At 45.8% G+C, this 16,826-nt stretch overlaps 1 protein-coding gene across 1 annotated transcript in view; it reads right to left on the reverse strand.

The window, feature by feature from the left end:
• Nucleotides 1-743: 743 nt before the first annotated feature.
• Nucleotides 744-16,826, reverse strand: part of Mertk (MER proto-oncogene, tyrosine kinase) — a 104,523-nt gene continuing 88,440 nt past the window's right edge. Inside the window, exons 16-19 of the mRNA XM_038329377.1 lie at nucleotides 12,661-12,770; nucleotides 10,107-10,266; nucleotides 8,679-8,815; nucleotides 744-2,763 (exon numbers count right to left, since the gene is read on the reverse strand). Of these exons, the coding sequence (XP_038185305.1) occupies nucleotides 2,250-2,763; nucleotides 8,679-8,815; nucleotides 10,107-10,266; nucleotides 12,661-12,770 (921 nt within the window). The 3' untranslated portion in view covers nucleotides 744-2,249. The remainder of the gene's footprint in view (nucleotides 2,764-8,678; nucleotides 8,816-10,106; nucleotides 10,267-12,660; nucleotides 12,771-16,826) is intronic.

Consider the following 16,826-nt stretch of genomic DNA (forward strand, 5'->3'; position numbering starts at 1 on the left):
AGTACAACCCCTAAACCATGTGCTCATTTAAATGTTCTAAATTCTGGCTCTCACAGTTTCTAGACATGGCCATAAGCAAGTTATTCAGTCTTCCCAAGCCTTGGTGCCCTGGTCTAGACATGATGACAACTCTGGAACCCATGGTGTAGGGACACACAGGAAAGGGAGCAGACATATGCAGGGCTGGAAACAAGGCAAATGCTCCAAAGTGATGGTGGATCCAGGAACTGAGAAGACAGAACTCTACAGCCTTTGCCCTGGCCCTGCCTGCCCACCTCCTGTGAGAGACACCTCCCCAACAGAAACATGACTAACCTGTCACTCTTCCACAGGTGATTTGAAATCTTCTAAGGATAGATCATCTTGAATCCCTTATTATTTTTCTCATTTATGTACTCTTTAAAATCACATTTATTTATTTACTAATTTATTTAGTGGTGTATGTGTGGGTGTCTATATGGAGGTCAGAAGACACCTTTGTTGGTCCTCTTTCCACCATGTCAGTCCTGGGGACCAAATTCAGGACATCAGCCTTGACAACAAGTACCTTTACCAACTGAGCCTTCTTGCCAACCATTCATCTATAGACTTCTAAGATGGGTTTTCCATTTCTCTCAAAGGCAATACTAAGAATGGGCATAAAAACTGTGGTGAGGGCCAGCACTAAGGGAGCTCCTTTTCAAAGGTATCAGGTCTGCTGGTGATGGCTGTCTTTCTGAGTCTGAAGCATGCTGGACACATCCTTCCTGATTTGTATTTTATTAGGAAGTCATATCAGATGATCAGTTATAAAAACCTTAAACATTAAATAAATCATTTTTATCAGACACACGATTCATGGAGGCATACCAGGCTTCTCATGAAGCTCAAAAATGAAGCCAAATCTGGCATTTCATTTTACAAACACTTTTACATTTAATACTGTGGAAAAGAAAACAACTTTAAAAAAGCATCATTGATTCCGTACAAATGTTAACACTGAGGAATATAGTTTAAGATCTGCAAGGTCAGTGAAATAAGTCATCTTTTATTAAAATATAATATCCTGTCTCTTTCCACCATATACATATATGTTCACTCTTTAAATAAATATATTATGATTTTATTTATATTTTCTTGTGTGTACATGCTTATGAATGTTCTGGGGTGTGTGTGTGTGTGTGTGTGTGTGTGTGTGTGTGTGTATGGCGGTCAAAGAACAGCATCAAGTATCACTCCTCAGGTGCTGTCCAGCGTTTTTCTTTGAGACAGGGTCTCACTTGGCCTCAAACTCACCAAGGCAGGCTGCCCTGTGAGTGTCAGAAACCCACCAGACTCCACTTTCCCAGCACTGAGATTACAAGGATGTGCCACACAGCCAACTTTTTTGTTCTGTGGGCTCTGGGGAACAAACTGACGTCCTCATGCTTACAAGTCAAGGCCTTTACCAACCCAGCTTTACCCTCTGCCTCTGTATTTTTATTTTGTACAGTTTGGGGGCCTTGGGATGGAACAGAGGGCAGCCCACAGGTGGAACACATACTTAGCTGCAGAGCCACACTCCAAGCCTTGCTGTTTATCTTTACGTTTATTTTGACTTACATGTGACTGTAGGTCTCATGTGTGCAGGTGCCCTCAGGGGCCGGAAGCAAGCATGAGATCGGGAGTTACAGGTCGTCATGAGCCACCTGATTTAGTTACTGGCAACTCAACTTAGGCCCTTTGCAAGAGCAGCACGCACTCTTAGCCCGTGAGCCGTCTCTCTAGGCCCTGGTTATGTGTTTATAGTGAAAACTGGCTTGACAGCATTCACCTGGTGCTGTGAGGCCATGGGCTTTAGGAGTAAGTAAGAAAAACAAATACCAAAACATCAGGTCTAACCAGTGTGGCATTTTGAATTGGAATGGCTCCCTAGGTTCATAGGTTTGAATGCTTAGTCTCCAGTTGGTAGACTTGTTTGGGAAGGATTAGGAGGTGTGGCCTTATTGAAGGAGGTTTGTCACTGGGAGCAGGCTTTGATGTTTCAAAAGAGTGGTGCCATTTCCCAGAGTACTTTCTGTCTCTTGCTCACCATTCAAGACGTAAGCGCTTAGCCTTACTTCTGCAAGCATGGATTCAAACCCTCTGAAACCGTAAACCTAATTAAAGCCTGACTTTTCTAGGTTGCCTTGGTCATGGAGTTTCATTACAGCAATAAGAAAGTAACTAAGATGACCAGGTCCCACACAGCAGCATTTGCTTGCTCCTGTCATGCCTCTACTCAGTTGGCCTCACATTGGGACTTCAGAGTCGTCAGAGGACTCATCTGCAAACAAAAGTTCATCTGGTGGTGGGCTCCCCAAGGGGAGCGTACTGCAGTGAGACCAGGAGATCCCATTTTTGCTGAGTTTGTCCTCTGGTGAGGCAGCATCCTTTCCAGGGGGGACTGTAGCAAAAGGAGTGGAGGACACATCTTCCCATTCTTCACCGACCCCGTTCAAGATGTATCTTTCCTCCTGGAGGTTGTTCTCATGAACTTCGGCTGTGACCACGCTGATGGTGGCACTGGGAGTGCAAGAGGCAATGATGGAGTCAGGATCAATGTTCATGTCCAATGCAGCAAGGGAGGGACCGTTGGCCAGGCCCTCGCAGCTCTCTAGCAACTGCGTATTGATGTAGATGATGGACTCTTTGTCCTGCGCATCAGGCAGACTCTCGGAGAGCTTTTCCAGCTGCAGTCTCAACGTTGAGAAGGTGGGTCGGTCCAAGGGGTCAGCACTCCAGCAAGCGTACATGATGTCATACCTGAGGATGACAGACCAGTGAGTGACACCTGGGGCAGACCCTGATCATCCCTTCCTCCTCACCTAGTCCTTAACTCCATTCTGTTTTAATCAGAATTCATTCCACCTTTTATGGAAATAAATGAGTTTTGGTTTGTGTGACGAGAAATGGTTATTCAACTTTTTGAATGTTCCGTGTGTGTGTGTGTGTGTGTGTGTGTGTGTGATATGTATTTGTGCATGTGTACATAGAGGCTGGGGGATATCTGGTATATTGCTCTATTCCCTTTCTACTTCATTCCTTTCAGACAGGGTCTTTCATTGAACCAGGAGCTTGCTGTCTTGGCTAGACTGGCTGGCTGTCCAGCGAGCCCCAGGAATCCACAAGTCTCTACCCCTCACTGCTCTGAGGTTACAGGTGGACCATAGCCATACCAAGCTTTTCACACGGGTGCTGGGCAAGTACTCTTCCCTACAAAGCCATCTCCCCAGCCCCTTGTCAAAAACCGATAATTCTGTTTCTAAAAATAGAAGATGCACCTCACAATTATACCTATTTTTGCAAATAAAAGGGCTTAATGTCCATCAAACTAATCATCTGCTCTGCAAATAAAGTTTTATTAGAACACAGCTACGCCTAGTTATGTGCTGCTGTCTGTAACTGCTTTTGCTACAATTGTAGCACTGAGTGGGTGCTACAAAGGCCTTCCTGCTTTGGGAAATTGATATTAATATCACTGAACAAGCAAACTGAGCTGAGGGCCCAAGGGATGGTTCAGAGGTTAAGAGCACTGACTGCTCTTCCAGAGGTCCTGAGTTTAACTCTTAATACCCAAAGTGGCGGCTCACAACCATCTCTAACTGTAGTCCCATGGGATCTGATGCCCTCTTTTGAATACATAAAATACACACATAATAAATCTTTTTAAAAAAGATTTATTTATTTATTATGTATACAACATTCTGCCTTGATGTATGCCCGCACGCCAGAAGAGGGCCCCAGATATCATTACAGATGGCTGTGAGCCACCATGTGGTTGCTGGGAATTGAACTCAGGACCTCTGGAAGAGCAGCCAGTGCTCTTAACCTCTGAGCCATCTCTCCAGCCCCTAAATAAATCTTTAAAAAGAAAATTGACCCGAATCTAAATTATCTGATTCATGCCGATTACTGGTTTCTCAGGAACAGATATGTGTAATTCCCATTGTTACATTTACATATAATCTATAGATCCTTGGGTTAATCCTAGAAAGTGTTAGTCCTCACACACAGCACGCAGATCTCATCCGTGCACACATGACCTTTCATTGGTCTAGTTCAACCTTATTTACCACGACTGTTTCTTGCTTCTGGAATGTGGAAAAGGAGTGGGACCTCAACCCAGAACTCCACCCTGACACCCGTCTCCCTCACAGTCCTGTTCCATCTTTGCCTCAGGAGTTCCTCTTAGTCCCCTAACTCACTCTCAGCAGCCAGTCACTTAGATGGGGCAAACAATCTTTGCCCCCGGGGTTTGAGGCTTTCACACCATCAGTCAGTTTGCATGCCTCCAATTTTGCAGAGGGCCTTACTTGTTTGCTCAGCTGGGCTTTGAGAAATTCAGTCCTTAGGGACGTAAGATCCTTTTCATTACTGTTCCCATGCTGGTTAATTCCCTTCCTCTTACTCCACGTCTTAGGAAGAAAGCGTTAAGTGACCAATCTTTATATAGAAAAGTAGCAGTGCTATCTTGAAATTTATTTTCCTTTTCATGTCTAATACTAATATTATTTTCCTTTTCATGTCTAATATAAGTGATATATATATATCACATATATATGTGTATATGTAAACATGCATATATATGTATGTATATACAGGATGTATGAAAAGGACCTTGTTGCATAGCGAGGGCTGGCCTCAAACTTTTGACCTTCCTGCACAGGCATACCTCACCAAGCCCATCTTAAATATGACTTTCAAAGATATGATAAGGGTCTAGGAAACCACAGGAAGATGGTATCCAGAAGCAATCTATGACCAGATTATAATTGTAATTATCTGTCTGTGTACTTAGGATGGTACCAGGGCCTGTGCATACTAGGCAAGTTTTCTACCACAGAGGTACCTCAGCTTGTGATTACAATATTTGAGAATCTCTCTGGTTGCTGTCTAAGCAATGGAGGAGAACCATTGGGGAAGGGGGTTGAAGGTTCTGCCCCGTACACTGTATTTATGTTATGATGTCATCATGATGGGAATGAAATCCCTGGTTTCTGTGATGTCAGTGTCAGCAATGGGAGAGGAAGGAGATGGGGATGCTTGTTTGTTTTTTAAAGTTTTATTTATTCTCATTTATATGTATAACGTATGGGTGTTTTTTCCTGAATGAATGTCTGTGCACTGTATGTGTGCACTGCCCACAAAAGCCAGAAAAGGGTGTCAGATGCCCTGAAACTGGATTTACAGACTGTTGTTAACTGCCATGTGGGTGCTGGGAATTGAACCCAGGTCCCCTTGAAGAATAAACAGTTTTGTTTTGTAATAACCAGTGTAATTGGTGAGAGATACCTCTCAGTCCTGTTTTGTTTCCTTCCTTCCTTCCTTCCTTCCTTCCTTCCTTCCTTCCTTCCTTCCTTTTTTGCTTCTTTCTTTCTTTCCCTCCCTCCCTCCCTCCCTCCCTCCCTCCCTCCCTTCCTTCTTTCCTTCCTTCTTTTTTTTCCAAGACAGGTTCTTGTAATGTCGTACTTGCTATCTTGAAACTTACTATATAAACCAGGCTCACCTCAAACTCAGAGGTCAGCCTGCCTCTGCTAGGATTAAAAGTGTGTGCTACCATGCCCAGTGAGGAAAGGAATTCTAAATTCTGAAGAATAACTGCTGGCCAACAGGATCCTGTGGGGGATGGGACTGCCAGAGGATGAAGGAAGGGTTCTCATGCCATAGAGCACTGTAGACAGCTGGTGAGGAAGGCTCCGAGGATGCCAGGGAGGTCATAAAGAGCTCAGCTTAGGGAAATGTCCTACAGAAGTTGATTGAAGCATAGCAGAAAGTGGCATCCTGGATAACAGGAAGCAAGACTGACAGTCTGGTCCCTCCATGATAGGAGTGGCAGTGTGAGGAGAGGGGACCCTCTGAGGAGCAGGCTTGGAGAGTAGGGACCAAGGGGCTCTGTGTGAGATCTGTCTACCCCACCCCGGCTTCTCCTTCCTTTCCTGGATCTTTTCCTCACTCTCTTATCTCTTTGTTTTATAGTACTGGAGACTGAGCATAAGAAGTTGTGCAAGCTAGGCGAGCTCCCTTACCACTGAACTACATTCCCAGTTGATATAGCTACATTTCAGATAGCTCAAAGAAGCCAAAGAGTAGCTGCACACAGGAGTGCATTCATCCCAGCCAGGCTCGGACTCTGAGAAGCTCAGAATATTCATTTTGTGTTTTCTTTTTTTAAAAAAGAATGTCCCAGAACAGGAAGTACAGAGGCCTCTTTGGGAGATGCTGCTGCTTGCCGGCATACACATAAGACTCAGGAATAAAGCCTGCTTCACCAGACTGCTGACCACAGCGCATCTGCAAGCCCAGGGCATGCAGCCATCAGGAACATGGGGACTGTAGCCTGCCTACAACCACCTGGGTTCCCCACCATAGGAGGGGAGCTGACTCTGCCTCTGCCACCTAAAAGTGTTCTCAGAGAACACCAGCTCAGCAGTCTCTTGTTTTAGTCTGAAGTGAAACACATAAAAACCACAGTATGACACAGCTTAGAACTCATTCAGACCCAGACTGACCTTTGCTAATGTCAGCTCCTGCTGGTGCAGGGGGATGGCTCAGAAAGAAACCACAGCAAAACTTCCTGGGCAGTGTGGCTACAGAGGAAAGCTTCCCCATTTCCAGAAGCCAACATTTCATTAACACAGCCCTTTATAAAACTACCGTGAAACCCTAGAACGAATCGAATCAGGACTTTAAGATGTTTTCAAGGGACTTACAGCTTTTGTTTCTGCTCAGTATTAGATTTCTTCAACCACAAAGCGGGCTGTGGCTGGGAATGAAACAATCTTCCTTGTGTTTGGTTTAGAGTCTGAGCCATAGATGGACCTCGGGTGTTGTGCATAAGGTGATCTTGCCCTGTGTGCAGGATGGGGCAGTAGGGACAAAGCTTGGGATGGGCCTGAGGGTCTTGCATATACTCGCTGGCACCAGCATCCCACATGCTGCTCCATGACAGAGTTAGCTCAGGCCTATGTTTTTATATTGTTCTTACTAAATATGATGAGAATATCCCAAGCCCATGGTCCTTGAAGGAACCTCACCATCAAGGCGATAGTGGTGCATGCCTTTAATCCCAGCACTCAGGAGGCAGAGGCAGGCCGATCTCTGTGAGTTTGAGGCCAGCCTGGTCTACAAGAGCTAGTTCCAGGACAGGCTCTAAAACTACAGTGAAACCCTGTCTCAAAAAAAACAAAAAACAAAACAACAACAAAAACAAAACAACACAAAACAACAACAAAAACCCTGTATGTCACCATTGCAAGACATTGTCTTGAAAAGCTCAGAGTGCTTGGGGAGAGCAAACTGGAACGATGAGGCTGGGAAGATGGTTCAGTGGATAAAACACTTGCGTCACAGGCCTGAGGACCAGAATTTAGATCCTCAGCATAGATACAGTTAAAGTGGCTGGCCTACGTTCCCAGTCATTAGAATGTGAAGAGTAGGGAATGCTTGGGGACAAGCCAGCTTGCTAGACAAGTCAAATCCATGAGATCCAGGTTCAGCCAGAGACGCTGCTTCAATAGATAAAAGTGGAGATCAACTGAGGAGGACACCAATCTCAGTCTCCATGTACGTGCATGTATATGGCACACAGGTGTACACCCCACACATGCAAACGCACCATGACGGTTAGTGTTATCCACTTGTCAGACTCCATATCATCTGGAAGATGAGCCTATGAGCATGGCTGTGAGAGATGATATTGATTACCTTAACCGACATGGGATGATTCGTCTTAACTATGGGCGGAACCGTTCCCTAGGCTGGTGATCCTGGACTGTATGAGAAAGGGGGCTAAGGGGCAGCAAGAATTCCCTACTCTCTGTTCCCTATTGTGGATGTGATATGACCAGCTGTGTCAAAGTCCTGTCGCCTAGACCTCCCTGCTGCGATGGGCAGTACCTTGAACTGTGAGCTGAGATAAACCCCCTCCCCACCTCGGTTGCTTTTGTCAGGAGCCACAGTTCTCCGAAGAACATACACTATGTTGCTCACGATACGAGGGACAGAGAGGTTAAGCCAGCTGCCATGGCCATACATGTGTGTCCAGCTCAAACACCTGGTTCTCTTTCTATGATGCATGGCACTGAAGAAAGAGAGGGCTTTCTTGATCGGCTGTGCTTTGTGGTGGGAGTTGGGACAGTTTGCACCCGGACAAGCACAGGTCTCCAGGGAGCATTTTAAACACAGGATTTCTAGGCCCACTTTGTGCCAATAACACCGCACGCAGCCTCTAGGCATAGGGCTAAGCAACTGCATTGGCAGAATCCTTCCCAAGCCATTCCAAGAGCCAGTTTGCTCTCAAAGACCCTGGTCCAGGTTCCTGAGTGTGATCAGTATGTTTGAAAGCACAGAGAAAAAGGACTGGGTTCAAAGTGAGTAAGGGATAAAGGATCCCAGTACCTCATATACTATAAAGCAAGCCTATTTATTGGCAGCCTCTACTTCCTAGTGGTTCTTAGGTTGTTGTTTGGAAACATATACTGGTGCCTTGTCTTGACTGTGCCCATTGATGGAGGTTGACTTCTGGATAAGTGAGCCACCGAGCGGCGCTCTCTGCACGGGCTCTCCTGGCTAACAGCGGGCCCTACTTGTCCTAGCCATGCCTGTGGCTCCCAGGCCACTGCACAGTCAGGTAGCCGCCCCCACGCAGAAAGCCCGGTGACATACAGATGCTCACTTACAGTTCATCCAGGCAATCCTCCGGCTGCTTCAGCCTGTGGCCATGGAGAAGGTAATCATACATCTCATGGTTCTGAACTCCAGGGTAGGGAGTCATTCCCCGTGTGGCTATTTCCCACATGGTCACGCCGAAAGCCCACTGAGAACAAAGCCATAAGAAGTTAGGACAGAAGTCTTTCCACAAAGGCTGAATGGACGTTTTCATGGGGAAAGGTCATTTCCTTAAAGCTCTGGTGAGGAAGCACAAAGCTGGTAATTATGCCTGAGGCCCACTGTTCTCCCAGCACAACAACAGAGGGGGTGAAGCCCGGTAGTTCCCCATTCGTACCAAAGCTATTCTGGGAAACTTGGCCAAAGGCAGCTAGAACCCCATCCCATATCAACACTGCTTACTTCGCTGTTATACTCTCGCTGTGGAGTGTTTTCTTCCCCCAAGCTTGGATCAAGGGTATAACTACACAGCATCTTCTATAGAGCAGATGGGTTCCAAAGGCTACCAAGTGAACTCATTCAATCTAATGTGACTGTCTTAGTTATGGGCAACAAGTCACTCATTTGTAGGAAAGAAACAGGGCAATCTCTGCAGGTCATATGCGGAACATAGGTTTCTGAATGTGAGCACTTCACCACAATCTACTGTGCCAGAATTAAAGCTTCTACAAGATACAAAAGTCAGGTTTAAGGGTGCACATTCGTAATCCCAGCTGCTAAGGAGGCTGAAGCAGGAGGACGGGGATTTCAAGGACTTTCTAGGTTACATAAATAGATCCTACTTAACAACAAAAAAAGGCATAGAGGACTGTAGAAGTGGCTCAGTGATTATGATCACTGTCTGCTCTTCTATAGGACCTGGGTTCAATTCCCAGCACCCACATGGGGGTTCACAACCATCGGTAATTCCAGTTCCACGGGATCCGGCAGTCTTCTGCCTTCATGGGCCCTAGGCATACACATGATGCACAGGTATACACGTAGGCCAAACATCCATACACATAAAAATTAATAAAAAAGTAAAGGGGACTGGCGAGATGGCTCAGTGGTTAAGAGCATTCATTTTGACTCATAATCACCTGTGACTGGCTCAGGCTCCAGGGGATCTGATGCCTCTGGCCTCTGAGAACACCTGCATACATGTGCATACATCCATGTACAGATACACATGCTTATAAACATAATTAAAATAAAGTTAAATCTTAAAAGTATAGAAGAGGGAGTTTGATAAATTATATTAGAAAGTTCTTGTAGCATGTGTGAGGTCCTGGGGTCAATTCCAGGACCACAGAAGGCAAACGAATGAGTAAATGAGTTAAAGTACGGTCCGAGCATGTTGCCAACCCTCAGTTTATCAGAGCGTAATTCTCTGCACCATCACTCTCAGCCGTTGCTTTCAGTGTGTCCCCCACCTTTGTCAAATAAACTTGTATACACACCACGTCACTTTTGCTTGTGTAGACTCGGTCTGCCAGGCTCTCTATGGCAATCCACTTCACAGGCATTTTGGCAATGCGGCCTTGGCGGTAATAATCACCACTGTAAATCTTCTTAGAGAGGCCAAAGTCTGCCACACAGACTGTCATGTCATCTCGTAACCTGTGACAAACGAATTCAGGACCTCAGCAACCTCAGGAGGAGAGTATTTAATGCCAGGTCTGTATCGAATGCATCAAAAGCAACTAAAGACACAGGGAAGTTATAGATGCAGATCAGTTCTAACTGTGCTTGGTTTGCTTCCCAGCACAGCATAAATGGGAATGGTGGTGCATGCTTTTACTCCTAGCACTTGGGAGGTGAAGGCAGGAAGAGAGAAGGCTCGATGTCATCCTCAGCTGCTTGGCAAGTTCAAGGCCAGCCTGGGATTCATGAAGAGGAGAGGAAGGGAAGGAGCAAGAACGGAGAAGGAAGGAAGGGAGGGAGGAAAGGAAGAAGGAAGGGAGGGAAAGAAGGAGGGAGGAGAAGACATGGAGCCCATTAGCTTAGAGTAAAGAGCTGCTTTAAGATCAAAGACACAGCAAATAATAGGGACTAGGCATTTCTGTATTCCATCACTCTGGTCTGTGTGAGGCTGGTCCAGCAAAGGCACCCAGGCACAGTGGATGGAAGCACTAGGGTGGGGGGACAGAGAAGTGGCAGAACAGGTGCAGAAGAAACATCATCTCCTCCTGGTTCTTTTGTGGATGGCATCATGCCATGGCCATCCTGCCTCGTGTCTGGAAGCAGCACTGGCCTTGTGGTCTAAGCAAGGCCTCGTGGAGGGGAGGCACAGGAGGAGGTGAAGTCTGGGAGGTGTGGGAAGCACATAATGAAAGATGCGGCTGAAGGATTTCTTGCTAATGTGGCCAGCTGTTGGAGGAACAAACTGGAAAATTGAAGGGAAATAAATTGCAACCATAGCTCAAGCTAGTAAAACAGGTCCTAGACAAACAGGAAGAGAAAGAAGAGAGAGAAGACAGGGAAGGTAGGAGACTGAGCTACTTGTCTGCCTGACATTAACTTTGTTATTTTTAACGACAGAGTATCATGTAGCCCAGGTTGGCCTGGAACGTGTCATGCAGTTGAGGACGACTGAACTGTGGATCCTCCCGTTTCCATCTTCTGAGTGTGGGGAGTACAGGTATGCACACCCTAAAGTCCCACACTTTCAGTTCAGGGCAAACTAGACAGGCAGTCCTCCTATGTGGCAGGAAAAACATGAAGGAAATATTAAAAGAAAACTAACATCTCATGATTCTCTAGCCACAGTTGAAAAGCAGTAACAAACCCTAAAATCCCCTGGAGTTTTCAAAACTGAAGTAAAAGGGGAAGGGGATGCGGTTGAGAAGTGTGAGCGGCCATCTCGACTGTCAAATCTATGACCAAGAAAAACACACATGGGTCACTCCCTCTTCTCACAACGGGGAAGTTAAAATCAAGAAACAGTTATGGTGTTTAAAGATTGCCATCAGATGATGGCTCTGTTGAAGCATAGTAAAGAAATGGAGAGAATTCAAGTCCAAAGTTCTTATCATCTGCCATCTGCTGCGACAGAAAAGCTGCTAGGTATCCAAGGCACCAGTTTTATCGCAGGTGTGGGGTAGATGTGACTGCAAGTTCCTGGAAAGAAACTGTACCTCACATCGACTCTTCTAGAAGGCTGATTATCTGGTTAGACGCTCAGTGATTGCAGAGCGCTTGGAATGTCGCAGGGCAGGGCCTAGCTACAATACATCTCGAGCTATCTCTAGCTCACTAAATTGCCATTCTCTGCCCACCTCTGTGTCTGATCTAAGGTCCTGCGATTATCAGACCAAACCTCTGGATGCATTAACCTAGCAAACAGCTTTCCACCAACCAACGTCAAAAATCTCATCTGATAGCATCTGAGGTCTATAGCAGAAGTTCATCTACGTGGCTGTAACCCACCTACCTGATGCTTCCAACGTGTCTAAAAGTGTGTTGACTTATGCTTCTCTTTGTCATGCTAATGTAAAAACCTGAAACCAGCTACCCTTTGGAAAACGATATTGGAGGCAGTGGAATCTGTATTCTCAGGCTATGGTCACTCATATTTAGGTCTAGCATATACTATCTCTTGCTCTCTGGGAGGAAAGAGCTTTGTGTGTCAAGAAAGGCTTGATGAAACAGCCTTTAGGATGTCCATTATTGTCACTCAAGTTAAACTATGGTTAGCTGGCTTAGATATTATTGTAGGTCCAAAGCCAGCTGATGGCCTGTGGAAAAGACCACAAAGATCACGCCTAGTGCACCAGGATGAGTGACAAGAAGAAACACACTAATCATAAGACAGCTTTGGACACTAGCCAGCTCTTCAAGGCAGAGACATAGAAAAGCCCCAGCGAAGAGCCCAGTCAAAATCAGAGTGATAGAAATTCCATCCATAGTGAGGCACTCCATCCCACTCCCAAGCCATCTGCCCTCCATAATCTATGAAACTCAAGGTCATGAAGTCTAATGACCCTGCCTCCCCAGGATGGTCTAGGTTCTTACATGCAGTTTCGAGCTGCTAAATCCCGATGAAGGAAATTCCTGTTGCTCAGATACTCCATCCCCTGAGCGATGTCCACCATGAACTTCAGCAGTGTCTGCAGGGGGATGTGCTAACAGGAGAAAACAAAAAGAGACATTATGGCTTAGAAGGAAAAGTGGGCAAGTTACTCTCGCCCGGGTGGGAAACGGTGATATATTTATTTTTATTTTATGTGTATAAGCATTTTGCCTGAATGCATGTATGTGCACCACTGTGTGTGTGCTTAGTACCCAAGGAGGTCAGAAGAGGGTGTCAGATCCCCTGGAACTGGAATTACAGCTGGTCGTGAGCTGTCATGTGGGTGCTGGGAACCCAACCTGGGTCTTCTGCAGGAACAGCCAGTGCTCTTAACCGCTGAGCTGTCTCTGCAGCCCTGGAAACGGTGTTCTTATTCCCTAAGCTAGCATGGTGATACAGGGGAAAAGATTTTTCCTCTCTGTAGCGTTAATTTTTAAAAATAAATATTCTGTTTTGAGAAAAGCTCTCTCTATATAGCTCAGGCAGGACTACAACTCAAGATCCTCCTGCCTCAGCGTCCCTAGTGTGGAAATGACAGAATGACAGCCACCAAACCTGGCTCAGAAATAGGGCAAACAATGCTTCAAAACAGGGATAAAGAGGAAACCCTCTAAAAACCTCTTGAAAAACAATACAATCTCTTGGCTATTAAAAGCATTTCAGTTGGAAAATATTTTGTATCTTTTCACTGATCCTGAGGCCAAAGGGGAGCCAAAGGGGAGCCTTCACATCCCGAGAGACACTGGGACATAAGCCCAGGCCAGGCAGAGAGGACCAAGGAGGATGGCCTCATTGTTTATTTTGAATTTTCTTTTACGTCTGCCTATTTACTTTGTATGTGTGATGGAGGGAAGGGTCCCTTGTGCCACCACATACGTTTGGAGGCCTGAGGACAAGCTGTGACGGTCAGTTGTCTCCATCCACCGTGTGGGTCCCAGGGAATGAACCCAGGTTGTCCTTGGTAGAAAGGAACTTCACCTTCTGAACCATCTCACTGGCTCAAGTGCCTGGATCTAACGAGGGAAGAGGAGATACTCTGGGAAAGGGTGAGATGTTTGAGAGGGAGAAAAAAACCGCAACTTAACAGGAACTGTTTCTAATTCTGTATTCTCGATATCATTTCTTATTCTCCCTTCCTCTCTCCCTCTCTTTTCCTTCTCCTCCCTTTCTTTCTATTGGTTGTGTGTGGCACTACCGAGGTTGATCTCTGGACCTCACACAGGCTAAGACAGTCCATTTTACTTTGAGATGTTTTGAGGCACAATATTATTCTTCTAGACAGCAACAATCAGGCAAGTCTTCACCCATTATCTTTGCAGAAAAATACAAGTACGCACTCAGAAATTTTATTTATTTTTTCTCTAGGACCTTTCTAGAACATCAGCCGTCTAATGTTTTCTCTGTGTTGTAAAAATCAGGCAAAACTGCTATGTGAGTAAACATGGCACCGGTGGGCTGGGGACACTGCTCAGTGGTAGAGAATTCATGCAGCATACAACCCTACAACTCTGGGTTTACTCCCCAGCAGTACCAGCCCCACCACACACACACACACACACACACACACACAGAGAGAGAGAGAGAGAGAGAGAGAGAGAGAGAGAGAGAGAGAGATTTTTTAAAAAATCAGGTGTTGGGGCTCATTCCTTTTATACAGCACTTGAGAAGCTGAGACAGGAAAATTTCTAAGAATTCAAGGCCAGCCTGGGATACCAAATAAAATCCTGTCTCAAAACAAAAACAACAATAACAACAAAATTCCTAAAAGAAACAAAGGAAAGCAAGGAGGCAGGGAGGGAAGGAGTGGGGAGAGAGCCTTCCAGGCATTTAGAACTGGTTATAAGGATGACTAATGACGATCTTCAAGTAGCAATTTAATGCTTTATTGCAGTCACGGCACTAAAGAAAGGCTGACTACAAGTTCCTGGCAATCATGAATCATGAGTGGTTTGCCCGTGGTCCCCACTTCCACCCCACCACCCCACTGCGTGGTATCAGATTTGTCACGGCTCCTTCTCCAGGACTGTCAGTTTTCGAAAATGGTATTCACAAGGGCACTGCATTTTGTTTGGTTTTGCTTTGTTTTTCCAGTGGTACTGGGGATGGAACTCAGGGCCTTGTGTTAGACAGGTTCTCTACCATTCAGCTATAAGCTTGAACATTACGTTTTTAAAGACCTATTTCTTAGCCATGACATATGCCAATTATATAGCACACATGAAACCAAGATGCCATCCTCCCCTGCTGTAGTCTCTCTCCATCCTCCCCTGCTGTAGTCTCTCTCCATCCTCCCCTGCTGTAGTCTCTCTCCATCCTCCCCTGCTGTAGTCTCTCTGTCCATCCTCCTCTGCTTTGCCCTTGCCCCTGGAGAAAACATGCAGTCTCTATTGTTGGGACCAATTGAGTCCTGGCCTTCAGCTGCTCTTCCCTGCTAGAACCATCTAATTGAAGTTGCTAAAAGCTGTGCTTTGCCTAGAGGATCAGAGGATGGGTTCACCTGTTGGCCATTGACTGCAGGGTATTTAAGCCTCCATGGTGCTATTAAAGAGGGGCTTTTGCACCAGCGATTGGAGGTCCGGGTGTTGGTCTGTCTCTGCGTGTGTTTCCTCAACCTCCAGCCCCTTGCCCGAAGCTGGCGAACTGGATTCTAGTGCATAGAGCACAGACGGGGGCCGCAGTGCGCGGCATCTATAATTGTCTCTGGAGAGAACCTGAGGTTCCAACATGTGTGCTCTCTGATCTCTCTCCCCCATCCTGGTCGCACGCTTCCCTGCCCTGTTTCATTTCCACCATGCCAGTGTGGACTACTAAAGCTTCTCCCGTCAGAACTCCTTCCTTCCCCAAGACTCTAGAGCAGATGTACGTTTCTGCTTGATGCGTGTCATCCCAGCTGCCATCGTCTGGGAGATGCTGAGGTGGTGTTTATCATCTGCCTGTCTGTCCTGCCAACCTCCAGAGACACTGTCCATGCTGAGGACAGTGACACTTGGAGCCCAGAATCCAGGCCCTGTTCAGAAGCTCATTGACAAGCCCTGAGACTTAATCTCTGATGACGGTAGTTGGAACAAAAGGTCTTTATGCCTAGGGAACTGACTGCGCAGGAAGCAAAGAAGCAGCCTGAATAAAAGCTCGGTGTTCCAGCTACTCTGTGAATTCTGTGTCTTCCATCGTTATCGCAGGCTACAAAATATCAAAATGTAAAAATATATTCCTTTTATCTCTGTAACGCTGGGGAGTTATTCTCAACCACTGAGGGTACCCTTGTGCTTTTCAAAGGGAAATAATCAGTCAAGAAAATACTTACAGAAAAGTTGCAGTATCCAAGACAATGTGGTTGGGAATAGAGGATCAACAGATAGGGTTTGTTTTTTGAGGCAGGGTTTCTTTGTGTAACAGCCCTGGCTGTCCTGAAACTCACTCTGTAGATCAGGCTGGTCTTGAACTCATAGAAATCTGCCTACCTTTGCCTCCTGAGTGCTGGGATTAAAAAAGTGTGTGCCACCACCACCTGGCTTTGAACAGATAATTTAATAGAACCGATGGAGGACTCAGAAATAGACCCATAGTGTACAGCCTGTCAAGTTTTTGATAGACGTGTCAAAGCAATTCAGTAGATTAAATGTGGCCTTTTCATAAATGTTAAACAGTTTTATATAAAACAAACCAACCAAAAAGGAACCTTTGGGTAAGGATGTAGCTTGGTTGGTTTATAAAGTGTTTATAGAGTGTTTATAAAGCATGCAAGTGGCCCTGGGCTCTATCCCCGCACCACAGGAAGCGGACATGGTGGTGGGAACCTGTAATCCAGAACTCCAGAGACAGAGACAGGAGGCTCAGAAGTTAAAGGGCATCCTTAGCTAGATAGCGAATTTGAGGCCAGCTCAGACTACAGGATTTCCTGGACAAGAAAAAGAGAGAGAGAGAGAGAGAGAGAGAGAGAGAGAGAGAGAGAGAGAGAGAGAGAGAGAGAGAGAGAGAGAGGCCTTGAACTGAATTTCAGGCCTTCTATAGAAACTGACTCAAAATGGATTGAGATTCAAACATATCATGTAAAACTAAACAGGTTTAGAAAGCAACAGGAAAAAAATTAAATCAGGGGTTAGTAAAG

The sequence above is a fragment of the Arvicola amphibius genome, chromosome 5 (assembly GCF_903992535.2).
Source record: "Arvicola amphibius chromosome 5, mArvAmp1.2, whole genome shotgun sequence".
NCBI classification, from domain to species: domain Eukaryota; kingdom Metazoa; phylum Chordata; class Mammalia; order Rodentia; family Cricetidae; genus Arvicola; species Arvicola amphibius.